At 29.8% G+C, this 23,985-nt stretch overlaps 1 protein-coding gene across 1 annotated transcript; it reads left to right on the top strand.

Annotated features, from left to right (window-relative positions):
• Positions 1–4,640: 4,640 nt before the first annotated feature.
• Positions 4,641–23,102, top strand: LOC126847972 (zinc finger C2HC domain-containing protein 1A-like). Its single transcript, XM_050588434.1, has 5 exons — positions 4,641–4,925; positions 13,194–13,254; positions 14,049–14,204; positions 17,391–17,918; positions 22,464–23,102. Exons 2-5 carry the CDS (start codon positions 13,210–13,212, stop codon positions 22,746–22,748), a joined length of 1,014 nt encoding a protein of 337 aa, XP_050444391.1. The 5' UTR covers positions 4,641–4,925; positions 13,194–13,209; the 3' UTR covers positions 22,749–23,102.
• Positions 23,103–23,985: the final 883 nt, after the last annotated feature.

Genomic DNA, 23,985 nt, shown 5'->3' with positions numbered 1-23,985 from the left:
ATAAAAAAGTAAAATATTTTTTCGAGATCCACGAATTTCTTTTAGTAACTTAGTATCCGATTTTAAAACATTTTATTACAATTTTCATCAGAGTTTGTAAAAATCATCATTATATATTTATGAAAGTAAATTTATTTATCTGTAAATTGTATAATCTTAATAAAACTTATTCATATTAACTATATAATAGGTACAGTTATATAGTATACATACTGAATAGGTACATTAAAATATATGCCTTTAGGCCACACCATCGAAGCCCTATCTATTATTGTATTAACTATAAACTTTAAAATATAAAATAGTCTTATTGTCAAACTTCTAGGTATTTTAATATTGTTACAAAATAAAACATGTTTAATCCTCTTATTTTAAAATAAAATAATATTTTTATATTTAATTAAAACATTTTAATTTCCAGAACAAAATCTGTCTTGAGTAGTATTTTTGTTCATATTATGTAAAAAACTACAAAAAAAAAAATTGTATAAAATTCACTCTATAGTCAAAATGTATAAAAATAAATTTAGACATAATAATAATATATTTAAATTGCTATTTAAAAAAAAATCATAAAATCTAAATTTTTAGGGGAAAGTCTATTTTGTCCGTTGCAATGAAAAACATTGTTAGGCATTAATTATACAAAATATTTCAAGGTCGAATGCGATTAGCTCGTTCTCGTTCTTATTTGTTTGACAATTTTTAGTAAAAACCATATCTCATAAACAATGCCTTATTTAGTATGTACAAAAAAAAAAAATCATCAAAATCTGAGCTATTAAAGTAAAAAGAGTGTACTATTTGTACAGCTAACCTAAATTCATGTAAATATAATCATTATACATTATGATTTTACAGTAAACGAATATAATAAATTATGTTTTTGATATATTATGTATGAGTTGTTAGGTTATGGATTTTTTTTTTTTATGTGGTTTATCATTTAATAAATTATCAAGTAGGTAGATTCGTTTTTCCACACGGGTTGTTTCTTTAAAATGCAAAGTGTTAGCAGCTGTTAGTATTGTAGTAGTAGTAAAGTAATAATTTTGATAAACCGCAATTCGTGTGAAAACAAATAGCCTATCCTACAATCACGGTATATCGATTTAATCAAATGTACCCGTATAGTAGGTATGTCTCTATATGGCGTACACTTTCAATAACTACCTACTTCCTTAATAATGATGAATCATGATAATAATAATAAGTATAAGACACACTACTATAGCGCCCACTGGCCACTTTTACTCTTCAGACCAAACGGCTAAAAACGTAATCAAGCAAACTGACTTAATCGGGTTTAAGTACACAATTACATACCCACCTAGCCCAGCTCAATGTAATTTCTCCAGAAATTACTGTTTAAAACGAAACGTTTGCAAAAATCTGAATTCAAAATGAAATAATTACAGTAAATTATTCGCCTCTTCTGCGCGTGGCCTCTTATGCGTTCCACTCTACTTGCTCCCACTCGCTTTTTGTAAACTCCATATATAGTAATCTCCAACAGTGTACTTATCCCATTGTTGCGTACCTACATATTATTATCTATAAACACATCCATAAGACGGTACTTGCTCATAAGTCACGGCTAAAAATAGTGTGCTTAGTTGTTAAGCTTATATTGGCCGTATTGCATCGTTAGTGTTATTTAAATTAACCCTTTCAAGCTAACTGTGGTCATTACAGTTACCCAATTGTAAAATATTATGTTCAAAAAAAGTGTACGTTAAAATTTATAATTTTCGGTTTAATGTGGAAATTCATTTTGCTTATGTAAAATTCGTTTTAAAAATATGCACACGTATACCTGCTTATATTTAAATAGGGTTGTGGGTAAGAATATATGATAAAAACAATTTGTAATTATATCATTTTATTGTGTGAGCGAGTACAGCAATTATTACTGGTCGATGATTAAGATTTAGAGTACATACTTAACATATGTGTAGCTTTAACTAAGTCAGATAATATGTTATCTATTAGATAGATATTATATGTATTTATATCGACCCAGTCAATAGTTTAAATTTTAAACTATTACTTTTAATAAATTCTTCTCTTAAAATCTAACTGAATGTTGATCTAAAGTGGGGTTACAGTATATACAACTATTTTTTTTTTTCATAAATCTATGTTTAAACATTTTTATTACTATTAAGGAAACCCCTACAAAAAAAAAAAGGGTGGGTTTTGACTGTATTAGATTATATTTTCCAAGTCGCTATGCACGACTGTGAAGCAACTGTCTCAACAGGTATTTGAAAAATCATAACGTTAATGTATTTTGATATATTGTGGGAAATAACATTAATTATTTTGACCATATCCACCCCAATACTAAAAGATCAAGAGGGTGGGGGGGGGGAGGGAGGGCTTTGGTTACTAAAAACCTTAAAACTTAAAATTAGAGCTTTTCCAAATACCAAAATTTATTTTTCAGTCGGAGATTTGTCGGGATGAAAATAAATCTACCGCTAATTTTAAGTTTTATGATTTTTTTTTTTTTAAGGTTTTTAGAATCCCAAGCCCCCTCTCCTCCTCCTGATCTCTGCCAATGATTATACAGTGTGTTGTCTGCAGTAATTATTTTCTATTTATATTTAACATTTTTTACCGTTTACAGATCCGCGTGGAAGCGTTTGCGGTTCGAGTGCGGTGCACAATAAGGACTGCTATAATATTATTTTGTACCGAAATGATGATTTGCAAAAAAAAAAAAACTTATTCGGGAAGTAATAAAACTTGTATCGCGTTCAATCCTTCGGTTGTCCATTTATGGTATGGGTTCTGTGTGTTGTTGATACCTAGCTGGTACCTACTACCTATATACCTACATATAGCATGTTTTCCTCTCTCTCTCTCTCTCTTGATTTTTTTTCTTAAACACAACAATACCAATGTATATTCGTACCACCATAATATTGTGCTGTACAGGGTACATACAGGGCGATCAATTTAACGCGGAAAAACGTGTTTGCTCTTGAAATAATTGCAATTTGAAATGTAAAAGAAAGAAGAAAAAAATTAGTTAGTTTTTACAAATATTATACATTTTACAAAATCGATTAATCAACAATTTTCAGTATGTTATTCTCGACTTAAGTTTACAACATACACACAATATGTTTACAAAAAAAAAAAAAAAACTCCAAACGAATTCCCAAATTAAGTTTCAAAAATGTATAAAGCTTTTGATAATATGTGAATGCAGTTAAGTAATTTTACAGTAGTGCAAAATAAGATAATAACAAACATTTTTAAAAAAAACAAAAAAAACGGCGCTAAAATAATAATACTTTTTTTTTTAAAAATATAAATTAAGTACTTAAAGTAAATTATATTTTTATGATTTTTAAATTACACTTTTGTTGTTCTTCATATAAAATCTTACAACAAAATATATTATTGTTATACAAATTTAAAAACAAAAAAAAAATATCATTTATTTTCAATACTTTACTCTGAAATTGAAAACTTTAGTTTTAAACTTTTCCAGTTCACATAAGTTTCTCATAATTTCCATTATTTTTTTTTATAAATAATTATGTACCTAATTAATACAAACGAATACGCTCTACTAAAAATATTAAAAATCATAATTAATTGTAATAAAAATTACAATAGTTATTTAAGGAATGTTATAAAACAATTAAAAAACGTTTATTGTATGACTGGTTTCAGAAATCCTTAAATTCTCTGTTTTCAATTGGTTGTAGTTATTAATCAATAAAAATCAATTAATTTTAATTATCTCAAAAAAAAAAAAAAATTAGGATCTCACTTTAATGGATCGCTCTGTACAGGGTGATCTATTTAACACAAGACACACATTGTCTTTGTTAAAATAAATGCAATTTTTTAGTTTTTCTTTTTGTGACATTTTTATTTAATATATTATTTCACAATATTAAAAAATATTCAAATTATTTTTTCAGAGCTCTGTTAACATATTCAATTAACTTTTTAGATTAAGAATACTACGCTAAAAATGTTGATTGATCGAAAATCAGTTTTGATAGCTATTTTTAACCGCTGATGAAGCAAAAATATTTAAATGTATTGATAATGTACTAGGTGATGGACTTTTACAGAAAGATTTGAATAGTTATTGGTGTAGGTACATCAAATGGCATGTCTTTTGATACGAATAATTATACTTAATCTTTGTTTCGATCCGCCTAAATAATTAAAGATCTTGGAGTAAGTTTTGTTTCTTAACTCTCTCTGATGTAGAATTTTTTAAACAATACATCTTTACCTATTGTATAGCATTAAATTTTTATTCTTATTATATTTATTTAAATCGTTTGTCTTCTATTGAACGCGTAGAGAACAATATGTTAGTCATCTCTATCGTTTGTACCAACTAATATTCGTTAACCGCGTTGTAAATCGAATAAGCCGTCTGTTGTTCAAAAAAATAACTAGAAAATATTTTTTAAAAAAGTAGTACTAGAAAATTGCAATGTATCTATTTTCACCTTCTCTAGCTTCGATCACTCTGTATAGTGTACGATATGTGATCTTGGGTAGTAACTGTGTACACACTTACCAGTAGTTGTGATAGTAGTAGTAGTAGTAGTAGTAGTATTATTATTAATAGTAGTGTATGGTAGTAGGGACAAGCCGTACAGTACAATAATCGCTATATTACTATATGGTTTTGGAATATCATGTGGTACCTGACTAACAACCTCCAGTTCTCCCACACCGGCCCAAAGCGACCGGACGATTATCGAAGCGCTGCCCACGTGGGTCTCGCTAGTATTTACCATTTTATTTTTATGACATTAAACAATCTACAATCTACACTCACACACACACACAAGACAGTCGGTCGTTTCGTGCAATTCGTCAAAAAACCACCATCGACAAGAAACTTATTTTGTTCTTCTTCCAATGCCATAAGATTACCGGTGAGTATACCTACTTAACCGGCCTAACGATAATATTTTTCTAAAATATACTCAAGTTTTTCAGTAAAGCTCGGACGCTATATTGACCACAAATGCATTTTACACAGTGTTTAATTAAAAGTTATTTTATATCTATCGGGACAACATTGCGTTACAATAATAATTATTTCGATGGTGTTTTTTGAAATTAAAAAAAAAAAAAACAATGACCATTATTTTGGACATTTTGGACAATGTATTTTTATCATAAAATATATTATGATAAAATGCTACATTTTTTTTTTTTATTAATTATTCTTATATTCATACCAATGATATGCCACAAAATCTAGAAACAAACGTTATTGGCAAATAGAATATGCTCTGAAAAATGTCAAATATACAAATATAAGTTTGCTGATAATGTCTCATAAACATCCGAGCTTTACTTTGGTATCAGATTATTGTGTTGGCCATTATTTTCCGTTGTCATGTCAATGTAGTAGGTAACCCGGTTGTCAAAATTGTAATTTAAAATCAAATTTTAACAGTTTTTTTTTTTTTTTTTTATTCGATTAGTGTAAATTACAACATTTCTAAAAGTGTTTCGTTCGAAAATTTGTAAATTATGTTATCATAACAATATTTTTTATCAATTTTGGTGCTCGTTTTGATTGGCGGCCAAGAGGTAAGAGAGTAAAGCGATAATTCTTGTTATATTGTATATTTTGCATCACTTTGAAAAATCATTTGCCGGTGTAAACGTTTTCCAAGTGTTCCCAATGGATATATTTTCTTTTTATTTTATATGCTCACAAATTCATGGCTAAAAAAAATCCAAGACAAATTTATGTGCACCACTTTTTTTTTTTTTTTGTAAGTGTAATATTAACCAGAAATAAACAAAAACAAATAACACCGAATCATCAATTTCCCAACACTTTGTGTCGACACACACATTACAAATTAACGTACTTGTATTTAGTAATTTGTAAGTAGTTCAAACGACTAAGTTAACGAGTCCACCCTCCTCCTCTCCAAAAACCAATCGGTTTAACGATTTTTTTTGACCTTATAAGCAAACTTCTTAAATTATTCATATCTTGTAAATCGATACCACGCAAATGAAACAATCTATTGTCAACTATATATCATAATATCGAGGTAAAATATTGTAAAATTTAAACTAAAATAACAGTTTAATTGTATCTAATCAACGTGTGTTATAACATAACATATTGTAACCGTCGTACCTATTGAAATTGTAACAATTGTATAATTAAGTATGACTTGAAAAAATAAATGCGTTCAAACATGCTACAAAAAAAAAAAAACTTGAAAATATGCTTAAAATTCGGGAAATGCAAAAAAAAAAATAATAATAATAATTTACCAGAATAATCATTAACTGTTTTATAAATGCACACACATAACGCATTGTCACGGACAATGATTCCACTGATCGCTATCAATAAATAAATATAGGTATAATATCGTGATTCCTAAAAATACATATATAAACGGTGTTATTGTCGATCATTTTTCCTACTAAATTATAAAAAAAAAAAAAAATGGAAAAAGACTACCTAAAAAAATATATATTGAAAAAAAAAATATGGTGTAGAGGGTTTATTCGTGACGGTCTGATTATGTACAAATTATTACACAAATTACTATCTATAGTTTCTGTGAAAAACATCAACGATTACCTAACCAATGATTTAAATTTATAAGCGTTAAATCTACAGTTTAAAATTTATGACATTCCATTTTAGTTGTGGCTCTTTTTTGTTTTAATTTATTTTTAATTTGTTAATAATATGTAATATGTATAATAGTTGTCACATACACAACATTGAACATAAAGAGACAAAATTGTAACAATTATAATTTATTTTTTATTTTTATTATAACTCATAATGAGTACATGAAAAGTCTTAATAAACCTAAACTATAAATAAAAATTGCCATTTGATTTCACAATAACCATACCCATAGAAAACACTGTCAGCTAACTTGTTAACATTTGACTTGAGCTCAAACTTTTCACTGTTATTCCAAGAAAAAGAAATTCCACTATTATTATTAGCTTATATCGTTTAGACTACATTTTATAACCACCTTAATCGTTGTCTAGTCATTTTCAAACATTAAGTCCCACAAAAGGTGTATATTTCAGGTAGGTGTATTTTTAGAGGCTAGGGCCTAGGCTTTAGGGTTTAAAGCACGGTGGATTCTGCTTTTTTTGCGACAGAGCAAGTACAAAAGCTAAAGCAATTAGTGGTTTAAAAAATTAACCATAAAATCCATTCGTATTGATCTAGTACTATAGCCTATACCTACCAACACAGTTAGAGTAGCTATATCATTTTTGTCACCTGATCAAACCTGTTATCATAACTGATGCTATTATAAAACATTTTATTTTAATATGAATTTTTTTGTTAAAACACACTTTGGTTTGATACAATTTATTGGAATGTAATTATTGCTTATGAGAGTTTGCCAGAAAACAAATTATGTACATAATTCACTTATGTAACAAAATTACATAAATATATATATATATTGATGTAATACATACCTATGTATCTAAAACTTAAATAATAAATACTTTAAAAAAAAAAGTTAAACTCGATAAAAGAGAAATATTATTGAATCCATGTGTATTTTACTAGGTGTATATATTTAAAAAAAAATGTTTAGTTATTAATTAAGTATTAATAAATGGGTAATATCATTGAGTATATATTGTATGTAGAATATATACTCAATGGTAATATCATATTAAAAAAAAAAAACAAATTAAAAGTACCTCCCAACGAGTGGGTGGTAAAAACACATTGTACAAAGTTTATTAATCTTCTAACATATTATTAAAATATTTGAAAACACTTTCTAATGAAGTTTATACCTATAAATCATAGCAAGGTTCCGTGTACAGTGTAATATATGTATACATACATAATTTAAAACTTCGGTTGTAATTGGTTTTCGACGGTATTAATATATAAAATATATTATACCAAATCTTATCTCAGAAAATAATGAAAAATGTATGTCGGCGTTTAAATATTATTATATTGTTTGTACATTGTACAGGGTGATCCGTTTAACACTCATCATTTAACTAATTCTTCTGAAAACAAATGTAATTTTGTAGGTTTTCGTTTTGGTGGCAGTTTAATCAATGTTACATAAATACAATAGAAAATAATATTCATTTTTTAAATGTTTTTGTAAATTTTATAGTTCTAAACACTTTGGAACTTAAATTACGGGACGTACAAAGTTTTAAAGTTAAATTAAGTTTTAAACTTTAAATTAATTATACACAATTAATAATCGACCAGTTAACATTTTCTAAAAATGATTTCTGCTTTAAAAAGCTAATTAAACATATTATATATTTCCATTTAAGTTTTAAAATGTTATAGAGCTCTGGAAAATACAAAAAAAAAATGAATGAATATTTAGTTATTGGTTTAGTATTGTAAAATAACATAAATTATGTAATAAGTGTATACATAATTATAACATTATCATACAAGGTGGTCAAACTTATGTAAACTTCACCACAATGACTTATTTTTACAGATAAATGTTTTACTAATAAAAAAAAATGTGATTTAATGTAAAGTTCTTTGTGAGCTATATCATTTACCAAAAATATTAATCAAGTTGAAGAAGATTATTTGTTTAATACTTCTTTAGTTAATAGTTAGTCAATATTTTTTATATATATATTTTAAAATACTTCTTTTTTCCTTGTGTCTTAACACTTTATGCATTTTACTAACTTTTTAAATTAAGAATAATTTGCCGAAAAACCAGTCTTGAATAATTAATTAAAAAGTTATTCAAGGTTATATTTTAAGAGTTACTCAATCGCACTCCATCTCACGTCCTAGCTTTTAAAATATGTTTAAGGTAATTATTCATAACTGGTCATCAAGCTAACCAGTGAAAAATGTTTAGCAAATTATTTCTAATATAAAAAATCGAGTAAATATTAAAGTTTCAAAAGTCGATAGAGCTCTAAAAAAATACTAAAAAATTAAAATAGATAATATTTAATAGATATTAAATATTATAGATTTGGAAGTTACTCGCTTTTCAAATATTTTTTTCCAGAATACATTTTAATAAACAAAGTGTTTTTACTTTAGCTCAATCGAAATATTCAACTTATTCAGTTTAAATAATATTATAATATAAAATGAAAATCGAATGTTTCGGAAAAACTACAGTCAAAACATGAGTACTATTTCCAATGATCAAAGCAAATGAATGTACTATTGGCTGAGAACAGTACGGTTTGCATTGTCGCCACACATTATCATTGTCTTAAAGGGTTGAACTTGTATTCTAGTCAAGGTAAACACGGGACATGGTGTTTGCCGGTGGCGATCTTAAATTCGACAGAATATTATCTTGGTAATTCGGCGGGTTAAGTCGGTCATTCCCAAATTGTGTGGACATGTGTGTGTTCATGTTGTACGCCCAAAACGCCTTAGTAACACGAATAAACTATGCTCGTGTGTATACAAATATAATAATTTATTATGTACAGAGTATAACCCTATTTGTATTAGGCAGTTGGTTCGATTCCGATCGATTCGACGGTCGTGCATTTCGCGTGTGCACTAAAAAAACGCTTGTCGCATAAGCCAATGCGGTAGCTAGGGTTTTTTTTTTTTTTAAAATGTTATTCTTCTTCCGGACAATTGCCCAATATAATAATTAACTTTAAAATACAACGACCCGTCCACTCGGTCTATCTGTCATCAGTAATATGGTCATAGGTGACCGCCATGACTCCTCTGCGTAGGATGACCGGTTATCGTTTAACGACGGGCTTAATGTCTAAGTTGACACATGAAAACAGTGAGTACTTACAAGGTCTTAAGTGGTATTGCAACAATTATTACAGCCGTTAATTTTGTACATGCCTCTACAGACCACCGTCATCGTTAAGCCATTATTTGTGATACTTAAATTGTTTAAATTAAGCTACTGTTTTTTTTTTAAACAAGCCATAGTCGAAGTCGAGCCTCGTTGTTGTTTTAGATAGGTATTTTCTTTATATAAAAAACGAGTGGGGGAAAAAAAATGTAAAAAGATGTTTAATAGCAGGTTCATCTAAGTATCAGCCTTTTTTTAATATGTATAAATTTAGTAAGAAACACGGTAGAATAGGATGTACTAAAGTCCTACCCGCTTCTAAATGTTCAATAACTGTTAATGAAAATAATTAATTATTTTTCTAGTGGTTGTTAATGACCTGTTGGAGGCAATGCCACTTGTAAATCGTACAAGTAGATTTAATTAAATAAAATTGAAAAAATAACATAAACGTCTAATATTTTAATCGAATTAGTGAATACAATGGAATTTGTGCCAATACAATGTCGTTACCTAATATATAAAAAGTTTATATAGATTTGTTCTCTTCATTGGCGGGAATTTGGGAGATTGTTAAACATTTGGTAATTTTCAAAAATTGTAATATTATCTAAAAAATTAACTCTTTTGGACAGTACTAATTTTAAGTTTTAAAGGTTTTAGTAACCCAAGCCCGTTTAATCTTCCCTCAACAAGCCTAATTAACTTGTTTATGTACAAGAAGAAGTTTCTGTTAGTTATCGAATTTATAATGCTTATATTGTTTGAGAACAAGCCAAGTCAATAGGTGTTAGGTCCAAGTAAAGCTGAAATGATTTGTTAATTTATTAATTTAACTCATAATCACATCTTAAGGTTATCTATAAGGTTTAAAAAATTAATTTTAACACTTTACCAGCAATCGGGCTTATTGCAACACTATAACAAAAATTACAACCACAATTGCCGTTAAGTTTTATAAAAAAAAAAAAATACCAAATAGAAGACATATTTTATACAATTAAAAGGCACCATCAAATACTTAACAAGCATTAACACCTATCAAACAACTACAACGCAATATAGCATATTGTGTTTTAATTAAAACTCTGTTAGATATAAATTAAAAGTGATATCCATCCAATTGACATTTTTCTTGCCATTTCGAATAATCGACGATGATAAAATAATATAAACCTTAATAAAAAAAAAAGTTTAATAGGGTTTGGATTGTGGTGTTTTTTTTTATTTTGTGTAGGCTTTTCTTATGTATGCGGTGTTATGTGTTTTGCGATTATGACGTACATAAGGGTTGAAATACTTACAATATTAATCACTCAAAAGGGTTGTTGAACCTTTTTATTGAAAAAGCCACGATGGGTCACGTATGTGAAAGTGTATCTACAACGGTGGTTGCCATGAGAATGCAGAATTTAAACTTGTTCTCAGGAAAAAAAAAAACTTTAATAAAACATATCAGATGCAATACTAATGTTATTATATTTTGTTTTTGTTTTTGTTTAACCTACACTATTATTCCGGTAATAAAAATAACGTTTAATATTGTACATCTGCACATAAATTAGTTACAAGATATTAATATTGTCTAAGGCGAATATTATATAATACTTGATTGTTATTATTTTTTTTTTTTTGTCTCCGGTGGATACGATTCAACATAATACTAACATTATTATTATACATAAAATACACCGGTTAAACCTACACCTGTAACGCAGATAAATGCATAATACATGATAATGTGAACAAATAATAAATTAGGTTTAATTTAATATTATAATAATAATAATACATCACAAGCGTCGTAGTGACTCATTTAGTGGTATAACGTGGCGTGGGCAATGTTGTATGGTATTATTATTATAATTATTTTGTTTTCCAAATTCGAATGTCTTGGATCCGCCACTTTGAAATTATTAACAAATTTTCATTTAATTTAATTTTAGTAATAATATACCTGTATGGGAAACACTTGGCTATAGCACATTAGCCTTTAAACCAGGTGTGTGGTCAACGTTTACTTCATAATAACTACATAGGTAGAACGATAATAATAATAATTGTAGTCCATAAAATATTAGAAAATAATATCATCACTGTATTTAGAGGGTTGTTCGAATTGTATACCACAGCAATAGTAGTTTTTATATAATATATTATGTTTGCTAAAAAAATTGGTTTAAATAAAACCGTCGTTTAATTCGATTATATTCGATTTTCAGGCCAAAAAAAGTATTATTTTAAGTGCAATATTTAGAGATGACTTTTAATATTATGATTGTACAGAAACGTTCAGTATATGTTATGGCGAATGTTCGAAATACCTAATTTAAAATGAAAATCTATTAAATTTGTATGTGAAATCGACACAACTGTTTTATTAAATTGTTTTTTTCTCGAAAATTTGGATCCGTTTATTATAAACACCAAACCAAAAATGTATCTGACCAAATTTTAAGATAAAACGTATAATACTTTAATTGTAATTAAATAATAACTTTATTAGTTTTTAATGTAATATGCAAAAGAATCGTCACATACACAATTTCACATAAAGAGACAAAATTGTGAAAATTATAATTTTTTTATGATTTTAACTCATATAATAAGTAGGTAAATGAAAAGTTTTTGAAAAACCTAAAACATAAATGAAAAATGCCATTTGATTTCACAATAACATGTGTTATTAAAAAACACTATTAGCTAACTTATTGACATTTGACTTGAGCTCAAACTTACCACTGTTGTCCAAAAGGTGTAGGAATTAAGTATGTTTTTTTTAATATTTATTAGGAGTAGGTACAAGAGTTATGACGTATTGGTAATATTTTAATCAATGTAAACATTTTGGGTTCACCCAGTTTTTACACACCTATATATCGACTATATCGACTGACACCGTTCAATTGTTCGTTTTTTTTGAAGAACCCTTTCTCGTTCACCAGTAGTGAATAAAAGGTAAAACGAGCATTGGTTTGAAAAACCTAATGTGAAGGTTAATATCTATATAAGTAAGTATAAGTGGGTGTCTTCGGTGTACAAGTTTTTTTTTTTAATATACATAAGTAGTGGTAGGTAGACACGGAAAATGGGTCATGCATACTAAATGATTATTTTTACCATGTCCCATATTATCATACTACAAAATTAATGAATGTAACATTTTCAAAAAAAAAGACACCAATTGAAATATTTTTTATTTATAGGAGTTGTACGTTTTTTTCTTTGATTTCTTTTTTGCAACTATTTTCAAAACGTCAACACGACATATTATTATTATTATTATATGAAATTTAATTGTCTTGTGGAAAAAATTCCATTCCATAATATTACTTACTGTAGTTAAATGATGTATTACATTATTTTTGATGTGATTATTTTCAGTTTACTATATGCTACAATGGCTTTTGCGGCCGGTCAAAATTCCAGACTTCTGGAAATGCAAGTGAGTCAATTAAAATAAATGATATTACATCTAATTATTGTTAACTTTTGTAATTTTTCACGTTGGAGTATACAAGATTTGAAATGTGCAGTGACTATAGATAATTGTTTACCTAACTCAACGCGTTTTCTTCGTTATCCTTGTTCAATTAATGCATTAAAAAAAACAAATACAAAGCGTTATTATAATCGGTAGTAGTTATGGAACAAGAGACACAGTGAACGCATGGCGGTTAATTTTAATCAGAGGTGCTCACGACTAAAGAACCAATGTAAAAAGTTTTCACAACGTTCAAATATTTATTAAAGATGTGATTTATGCACAAAAATTTCGACAGCTGCTAATTAATGTCGTGTTAAATGTCTCTATTATTGGTGGGAACAAATTACATTTATATATTGTTATACTAAACACAGCACAAGCCACGTTTGAAATGCTTAAATAGACTGGAATAATATGACTGAAGGTCTAAGACGATTTAAAAATGTCCTTTAAACCTCTTTTTAGTGAGTTATTTATTTTTTTTAAATTAAGCAAAATTTTACATTTATTGATTTTAAAATGTTTACACATTACATCATTAATTTCTACTTGGTTTTCACTTTCCGAGTTCCGAGGTGAAAACACTTTTATACTTAATGAATCATCACTCATCACAGACCTATTGTAAGCAATTTATAACATTATTTATTAAATTCAAAACCTTTTGGATAGTTTTTTTGAATTTAATAAATAATGTTAAAAAATTGACAAATATTAATACATACCTACATATATATACATTTTTTTTTTAGCGTAAGTTCCAACAAAAGCATCTGTCGGAGAGTAAAAAAACTGCAATGCCATCTCCGCCTAGAGAAGTCAAAGAGAAACCACAAATCAAAATTCCGGAAAAACATGTTACAGTTCCACGAGAAAATTTCTCAAAAGACTTTAACGTCAAAGGAAAGGTAAACACATTTTTTTTCACTTTTTATTATAAGTAATATTTTCAACCGAATATTAAATGAGGATACTAGAAGCGAAGCGGTATAAGATATCTTAAACCAATATTTTACATTTGGTATTTTGCTGAATTTTAATTTTTACACTTGCAAATAGTACACAATATCCTCTAAACAGCAAATAATAAAGTAATAACTACTTGATGGGGTCTTCATATGAACACATTGTCGTGGCAATTTGACACTTGAACTCGACATTAAGCTAACATTTGAAAACATGTACAGTAATAAAATAAAGAATAATTTATTTTCATATTGAATTATTTGCTTCAAACTTTTATAACGCTTACATGTTCTGTTTTTGTACAAAAACTTGAAAAATTCATAACATTTACAAAGTGTATCGATTGAAACACAATTTAAAATCTATTTTCAGTTAATTAGTAATTTTTCAATAACGTTAAGAACAAAATAAAAAAAGCGTTTCTACTAAACATTTATTTGTTGTTAGTGACTTAAAGTAGCTAAATGAGTCCCAAATTTGTATAGTTTTCTTTAGACATGGTATTAAAACCTTTTCCCCCAAAATGGGTAAACCATTTTTCTTTATCATTTAAGAAGATAAACCTTAGCTTTTTAAAGTGTAGTACTAGGGCTTAAGATCTAGAAATTAGAATGAAGGTAGTCTTAGAATGGGGATTCGCATAAAAAGGCAATATAAAGAAACAGTTTCCACATTTTTTTGGGGAATAGGTTTATGATAGTTGTTTCATGGTCTATCGGTTGGGTACCATGTCTAAAGAACATTCCATAACAAATTTTTAATACATTTTCTCGATTTTAAAGTGGAAGGAGTGAATTTTTTTTAATTTCCGAACCGATAAGACACCTTTTAGGTACGATGTCTGATCCATAGAGTCGTCAAAAGAAAGATATCAGTTTAATATATAAAAAAACTTAAGAGTATTCACACTTCTTGCAGATATATCAATACATGGATATGTCCTGCAATCTATTATCTCTAATCCACTATCTCTGTTAAGTCACCTTCATAATCCTCCTTATAATGACGTCAGCACTGTGACACAAACCGTGACGGACAAATTTTCAGAATGACCCCCAGCCATAAGACAAACAATATCCAAGTAAAAAATAAAAACACATTATTTTAAAAACCACATACCTTCTCGGCTCCGGATCGAATGCTAAAACACAGTGAACAAACTAAAACCAAATTTGTTTGTCTCTCTCTCTATGGTTTCAATCCGTATATTGGTTTGCAGCCATCTTCCATTCTTCTCCATTATCTGCTTTCCTTATCATTTCTACATATGAGTCACATCCTTGGTCCTTTATTGTCTGTTGAATGTATTCTAACTGTGGTGTTCCCCTGTGGTTCTTTCCTTCTATAATCAGTTTTAACAATCCTTCGTGTCTCATTATAATATGGCCTATTCGTTCCAGTACTTCCAGTACATTGGTTATTCTGTCCATCCAACTTACCCTCAACATTCTCCTATAACACCACATTTCAAACGCTTCCAGTCTTCTTCGTTCTTGTCCAGGTTTCCCACCCGTATAGGGTAATGCTCCGTACATATGTGTTGAATAGATTTTTTCTTGTTTTTAGACTAATGTTTCTTGATGTAAATATAGTTTTCATGTCGTCAAACGCAATATTTTGGCTTGACAGATACGTTTTAATTTTGGTTTGTACATTGTCGGAATTTTTTATTCTGTTGCTGTTGTTCGGTGTGTACAAGAATACTGTGTATTGTGTGAAAGCTAGGTCAGGGAATTATTCGCACAAAGACGGCACGGAACGACCAGAAGTAATACGGGCCGGGACAGAAGTTATCCGCTGGAACCGCTCGGTAAGAAAATATACTTGGAAAGCGACGACGATTCGATCTTTAGCCTTTTCGGGAAGCTGCCAAACTTGGGCGGCCGTTTGTTGTCCGAATCGTTTGCGGCCAACAGAACGATGAAAACCGCTCAGTCTGCGCCCGAATTAAAGTCGTTAATATTCACATCAGACAATAGAAACACTAATAGTGACGATAGCTCAAACACGTTGCAGGTTAATCAATGTATAATAATATATCTTTTGCGGATTGTGGCTTTGTGCATGCAGATATTTGTGTGTCCGTTGAAATACAACATCGTAGGTGCTAGACAAGTGTATCGAGCACAAAACACATTGTAAAACAATAATATTCATAGATGTAGGTTCTTGTGTGTGTCTACCGGGTGATCGTTTTATCACAGATTAAAATATAAAACCAGATAGTGCACTTTGTTAATCTCAGGTCAGTGTGACATCTGCAATGTTATCACCATCGACCGTCTTTTATCAATTATTGTTATCAGCTATTCTTATCAGTTTACGTTTCGGCACTACTGCCTCAAGTTTAAACCAATCAAAAATCATTTCTTGAACATATATCGTTTTCCAATGAAGTGCACTATGTGGTTTTATTTAATCCGTGGTTTTACCGTGAACCACTCAATATCTCACTGGGTTTAATCAATAACTGCATTTGTTTTTTTTCATAGCGTTTCTATATAATGTGATAACAATTTTTTTACAAATTTTCATGTTCCTACCCTACTCCAAAACATTATTTGACCTGTGAAAAAAACAATGCAATTAAACCTTATGAGATATTGGGTGGATCACAATGAAGAAATCACCCTGTATACTTTATTTATGTACCCCCGGCACCTTTTGTAGACCACATTTGCTATTTGGTTTTTTGATCTTTAGACAATAATAGTAATATGATATAAACACCAGTGAATTACCACAAGTGAAAAATGTAAGAACTAGTAGTTCTTCCACGGAACAAATATGCGTTTTTGACAATGAATAATGATACCTATATAGTTTATACTTGATGTAAATATAATTACATAGCTTCACAGTACAATTTAACGAGGCTGCAAAGCTACTACATAATGAATAACCCATGTCGCATATTTATACATTATACACACTACAATCACACTGTTTACAACATCCACATACCTACTAATATATGGTCGCTTCTTCTTTCCATCAAGTCTCCTGACATGGTTGTTCTATAATAGATGTTTTTTTTTTGTGTTTGTTTTTATTTATCACACATCGCGTCCGGCGCGTATTATATATTTTCACCGTTTATTATAATTATAGTTTGAATGTGTTTTAAGGTGCCACTGAACAAGACAACGTCCAAAATTTTGCCACCCACTACACGAGGAGCCGAAAACAAACCTGCACTGGCAACTCAAAACGGCAAAAAAGACTGTGATAATATTAGCACGAAAATAATTGGCGAAAAGAAAAGTTTCAATCGCTTAGCACCTCCTCTAAAACCCGTGGCGAAACCCGCGGACGCGTCTAAGCTGCCCTCGCTGAACGGTAACAAGAGGAACATAACCGTGACCACGGTTAGGGCCGCGGTAAAATCGCCTCCAAAGTCACCGCCGAGGACAATTAAAGTGACCAAACCGAAAATGGCGGCCGCTCCCGCCAAACCTCCGCCGGACAGGCCGATCGCACCGGGCATGGAAAGGTGTCCCCATTGCAATAGAGACTTTAACTCGGATCGGATAGACAAACACATTACTGTCTGTTTGCAAACGCAAAAGAAAAAGAGAAAAGTCTTCGACATGACAAAGCAAAGACTGGAGGGCACCGACGCCAAGGCGTACGTTATCGGCGCAAAGGGCAAAAAGGTAAGACGGTGAACGATTATAAACATACTTCCGTACCTATTCGTCTTAGCCGGTAGCCAAGACGAGCACTGAGGGCACGAGATAAAAACTAGTACAACTTTCTCCTCTCCTTGGAGAAATATAATATAAATCATGATTAGGTTCAATGGAACCCGCCTATTCCTTGTCTCTTATCGCCCCTTCTTGTTTCTTATCCACTGATATTTATTATATAATAAGTTAGATTGCCAATTAGTGATAAGAATTGAAGTCGGCGTCCGCCATTTTTGTGGGATCCATCTGTGATTCTCTGTTATCTACTTAACTTTGAACTGTTATCAACATATTTTCGTGTGATAAGGTTCTAATTTCCTCAAAGATGGCGGATTTCTTATCATACCGTTATCTCTTATCACCCCTCCTTACAACCTTTCTGGGCTTGAGGTCTAACTGAAACTAACTGAAACTAGCATCACGGAGACACCGAATGGGTTAGGTTTACTTAGGTTAAGTCCTAACCGCATGGACTAAACGCAATACATCAGAAATTAGCATTTATTTTAATAGCCTTATAAAAATTGACCACTTGTAATTCCTACATTGGCGTCTGATTGGTAATACTTGTATTGTTAACAAGTCAAGCTAATTTTCGAAATTAGAAGGTGGCAATGGGTATATTGATCCTGATTAAATCATTTGTACACAGAAAGGTTTGCACAACAAGAACCAAAGTACATACATTTATTGTATTTTTTTTCTTAGACTTGGACTTTGCATAGTACCTCTAATGTTTTAAAAACCACAATCTCTTGGTATTTAGTACTTCTGATTAAGTTTATAGAAAACTGTCTTAAAATTTTAGCACTATATAAAGTTATGAATAACAGCTATAATTTTGAATTTTCTGTTTTTATTAAGTGTAAGAGTAAAATAAATAAAGTTAAATTTGAAAAAAAAATTAGTAAAAATGCACAATAAAAAAAATGTTGTTTTTTTCAAAGCCTACAAACTATTTACAAACAAAACTTGGTGCGCTATGCAAAATCCAAGTTCGTAATGAGATCTAAAAAAATTACTATAAGATAAATAAAATACTCACCGAAAATTTCAAGTGATTTCGACCAAAATTAATATTAATTAATGAATATTAATTAATTATCATACTTTTTAGGTACACTAGGTGCCATCAGGTGCAGATTGAACCTGAAAGTTCAATGTTTAAACGTGTTTTTCTCAAAACACACTTTAAGGTTCGTTCAAAAACGAATCGACCGATTGAATTCAAACTCAACAGGGTTGTCATAAACATTGTCAGTGCTTGATTGAAAGACATTGTTTTACAGGCTTAAACTTTATAATATATATATATTAATGTCTTACGTTCAAACATTGCTCTTTTGTACACATATTATACTTGTTCACCAAACACCTTATAGTGCATGTTATCAAACACTGTACCAACATTTCATCATAATTATGACATGCTGATCTTTTACCGTCTTACATCAGTACAACTTAAGGACAATTTCTTTTTGGGGTTTAGGAAAATTTCTGTAACATTATGTATGTTGCTATTTTGACAACCGACTTAAAAACCCTTTAAAAACAGCCCAAAAAAATGATGTAATATTTTTACTAATTTAAGTATGAATTCCCTTAGAAACTTTTTTTAACTAATATAATTATTTATTTGGAAAAAAATCACTGAAATTTGGACAACCTTGCTTGTATAGGTTTGTAGATGTATATCTTGCAAGTACAATGTAGTTTCGAGAAGACGATTTGACGTTAAACAATAAAGTATGTCTATTAAATGGTTTTTTCAAGGTGTACTGTCTCGTTAGTCACTTTGGCAGGTGACAATAATGGTATATAAAATAGAAACCGTATGTGGCCTTGTCACATATTTATTTCATGTAAAATAACAGCTAGCCATAGGTAGGTAGGTACAATGCATCGGGGTTGGTAGTGTTGTGTGTCATTGCTCGTTCTGTATTTAATTTTACATATTTCATCAAATAAAACCATTGGAGTGTTATCATTTTTTGTTATTGTTGAATTCGGAAACAATATTTTGTCACTGTATGGTTTTACTGATTGTTTAGAAATACTTGTTAATGTTTTACTATGTTACAAAGAAAAAGTAAAGTTCCAGAAAAAAGTATCAAAGTTCGTTCTATAACAGAAAAAATTCCCATAGTTTTAAAAACTCTATCCATCTTGGAGTAATTATTAACATACTAAAACTCCTCACCGCTCACACTCCTCGTTATAAGTATAAAGAGTTTTAGTTTTTTTTCTATCTATACAATTTTATTAAAAACTTCTATAAAAAAAAATCCTTTTAAAATTGTCTTAAATAATTAGCGAAGTGCAAGGGGTAGTTAACATTTTTTGTAAGACACCACTGGTAACAAAAATATTGATATTATATATTACAATGGTTTATTAAAAAACTATATGATATGATTGCCTTTAGTAATAGCTGCAAGTAATAATAATAATAATAATTATTATTATTTTTATCGCAGAGTTAACGACTTTAAATGTATTAAAAAAAGTATAAGACAATAGTACTCAATGTAAAAATAAATAGAGTTTTTTATATTACAAATTCCAAATTTACAATTTTATTCATAACCATTTTCTATACTGCTAATCGTTAAAATTAATTGTTAGTTATAAAGATTCAAATAAAGAAAAAAAAATTATAAATAACAATGAACTATTTACAATGTTACTAATTTTGACAAAAAAAAATGACAATTATTTTTAGTAATTGTGAAATAACTCATTTATGGCAGTTTTTCCCGACTTTGAAGTGAAATTTTTAAGCTGTTCGTTGCAATTTTTTATGAAAAACACAATACAGAACAGTTATAGTAGGATTATATTACAAAAAGTAAACTTATCCTTACACTTTGTTAATTATTATTAAGGAAATATTAGTTTTGCTGTAAATTTTAATAAACCATTCTTTTGTTTTTTGTAGAAAAATGTGGTGTCGAATAAAAGTGTATAGATAGAAAAACCTAGTTTTCTCACTTTGAGGAGTCTTATCAAGTTAACAAGTAACCTAAGTAATCTAAGTTTGTGGCGATTTTCAAAACTATGGGCATTCTTAGCAGATACTTTATTTTCTAAACATAATAATGTAGGTATTTAGCATATTATTATTATGTTCTACCGCTATCCTAGAAAAGTACTAGGTATATTAGAGTGTTTATCATTGTTTTTTTGCCAAGTAGAAATAATCTTTTTGACACATCGTATTACTTAATGGTAGGTTGCAGGTTGTCTACTCAACAGGTTGTCTAGCAATATGTATTACTGTTATAACGGATATGTTTTTCGGCTGGGGGTCTATCTGGAACTATTGTCATTGCGACAACAGAAGGTTAGATTGTTAGGTCGGTGAGAGGAGAGGACACAAAAGTGATGATAAGAGAAAGAGAAGATCAGAGATAAGAGATCAGCGATATTGGGGCAGCTCATAAGCATCGTGTCGTATAAATATTTACTATTAGTTTAACCTTATCTGTCAGGTCATCGTGACACTCTCAGATTAGATAATAACTAGATTGTCGACTAGATAGTATGTTGGCAATAAAGTTTAGCTAAGCAAATTTTCCACCATTTTGGTTATGGGCTCAGGGAATTTTATCAATGTTTTGTTATACATATGTTTACCAAAAATGTTTGTATATATATAATATCTATACATACAAATCCTGTGACCAAGATGACCGTTTGTTTGCTGTTATCACAAGTGGGCAATATAAATTATAATCTGTGTCGTGACAATAGAAAGTAAAAGGAGAGAGGAGCGAGATATACAGAGTGATCATTTTATCGGTGAACCAGTCAATATCTCATACCTAGGGTTTAATAAGAAATTTAGATTTTTTTTCTTCATAATATATTTATACAATGTGATCTCAATTTTCACAATTGTTTTTGTTTTTCTCCCTACCAGCTTAGTTTTTGTTTTGATAGCATCTTTTGAAACTTAAACGGTAACGCATACATTTTTTATTAATTTTTCAAAATGAGAATAATGTACTAAAAATACTGTGTCACGACACAGCTAATAAACTAGATTGCCCACTTGTGATAACAGCGAACAAACGGCCATTTTGGTAAACATATGTATAATAAAACATTGATAAAATTTCCTGAGCCCACAGCCAAGATGGCGGAAAATTTGCTTCACTAAACTTTATTGCCAACATACTATCTAGTCGACAATCTAGTTATTGTCTATATCTGAGATGTCACGATGACCTGGCAGATGAGGTTTGACTTATTAGTAATTATTTAAACGACGCGACTCTTATCAGCTGCCCGAATATCGCTAATCTCTTATCACTGATTCTGGCTTTCTCTTATCATCGCTTTCTTCTCCTCATCTCCTCTCCTCTCGCCGACCTAACTATCTAACCTTGTGTGATCAATACCCTGGTATCGACTTGCAAGTCCAAAGACATATCCAAGACCTAACCTAACCTAACCAAACCTAACCGGATTGTATGTTTTAATAATGGGTTTTCCCCGTGTGCTTCCCAGGCATCGCCGCCGCCGCCTGCGCCTGCGCACAAGAAGACCAGCTGGAGACAGAAACACGAGGAGTTCGTGGCCAACATAAGAAACGCCAGGATGGCTCAACAGCACTTGGCCAAGGGCGGTAAACTGTCAGACCTTCCGCCTCCGCCTCCGCTGGACACTTCGGACCTGACGCCCTGCCCGCACTGCGGTCGCAAGTTCAACGACAACGCCGCCACCAGGCACATACCGTTGTGCCTGGAACGGCAAAAGAAACAGCCGGTCAAGCCGCCGCCAAGACGCCATTGATAAGGAGATAAGGATAACCGATAAGGAGGACCGCTCTTTTTTGAATGTGTGTAATGTGTATATAATATATTAAAATTTTTTTTTATTTATATTTATAGTTGTTTAATAATATATATATATTCGAAAATATTTTTATTTATAATACTTTTAATTTTCAAAGAAAACGTCATCGTATGTTATATATTTTATTTTTATTTTTCTATGTTTACCTAATTTTCGACTTTTTAGAATATTATGAATTTTTAATACTTACCTACTATTTTTTTGTTTTTTACATCAATATTATTATAGTGTACATAGAACCCCCTCCCCCCCAACTCGTTCCGCGCAGATGTATAAAAATAAGAAATAAATACAAATCACATATTTTCATGTTGCGATTAATAAAAAAAAAAAAAAACATAATAATACACGTATGAGTTCCTGAAAAAATGCAGTAATGATTCATCATGGTACATCAAATATGACATTTAAACTAAATGTTATTGCCAATTTGAGGTACAAAATTTCTAATTCAAGTGTTGAAAAAAAACTTTATAAAATATTATTTATATAACCAAGTATTTAGTTTATATAACCGCAGCATCATTATTTTCAACATTGAAGTAAAATGTAAGTCAACGATTCGACATGATCTTGTTATGGCATCGTCTGAACTGTAACAATTGGATCTATTTTGGTGAAAGTATGACATTTTTCAATAACATTTTATTAGACCATCTGTGATGAGAATTTAACTTGTATACTTTTTCAACTGGTTAGGCTTATTTTCCCAAAGAAATGTACTTAAGGTTAGGTGTGCGATTGCTGGGCTGGTTCATACAGTGTATTCATACTGTTCCACCTTATCTATTCAAAATAAACCAGTAGAATGAAAGAATAACGAAGAGTAATATTCTTAAGTGGTTGCTTGGAACGCATACATTATATACATATAATATACTCTGTTAACTTTTTTAATTAGAAATAAATTAAAACAATCTGACTGGCTTGTATAATTTTTTTTTAGCTAAAAAATAAAATTTATATTATAACTTGTTTGTACAAGTCATAGAAATATTTTTTTTTCACAAAAAAATGCATTATTCGGAATTTGATTTAAAATCACTTATGACCGAGTTTGTTGATATTTTACCACCCGAATCCTTAGGAACTGGTCATAATTTCGGATGCAATTTTTTGTGCATAGCAATTACATGCACAAATGCATACACCCAACCGTTTAAGTACATATTTT

The sequence above is a fragment of the Adelges cooleyi genome, unplaced genomic scaffold, assembly GCF_023614345.1.
Source record: "Adelges cooleyi isolate 19-005CV unplaced genomic scaffold, UGA_ACOO_1.1 ACOO_flye_CR_arks_rails_tigmint_CR_PRNA_14, whole genome shotgun sequence".
Lineage (NCBI taxonomy): Eukaryota > Metazoa > Arthropoda > Insecta > Hemiptera > Adelgidae > Adelges > Adelges cooleyi.
Note: the sequence above shows the minus strand (reverse complement) of the source record. Positions and strands in the feature narration are given on the sequence as shown.

What these genes read in the sequence shown, in the direction of transcription:
- LOC126847972 (XM_050588434.1), top strand. Translation starts at nt 13,210, where the DNA reads ATGGCTTTTGCGGCCGGTCAAAATTCCAGACTTCTGGAAATGCAA. An exon ending in CCAGACTTCTGGAAATGCAA is followed by an intron (nt 13,255 to 14,048) that starts GTGAGTCAATTA and finishes TTTTTTTTTTAG; the next exon opens with CGTAAGTTCCAACAAAAGCA. An exon ending in ACTTTAACGTCAAAGGAAAG is followed by an intron (nt 14,205 to 17,390) that starts GTAAACACATTT and finishes ATGTGTTTTAAG; the next exon opens with GTGCCACTGAACAAGACAAC.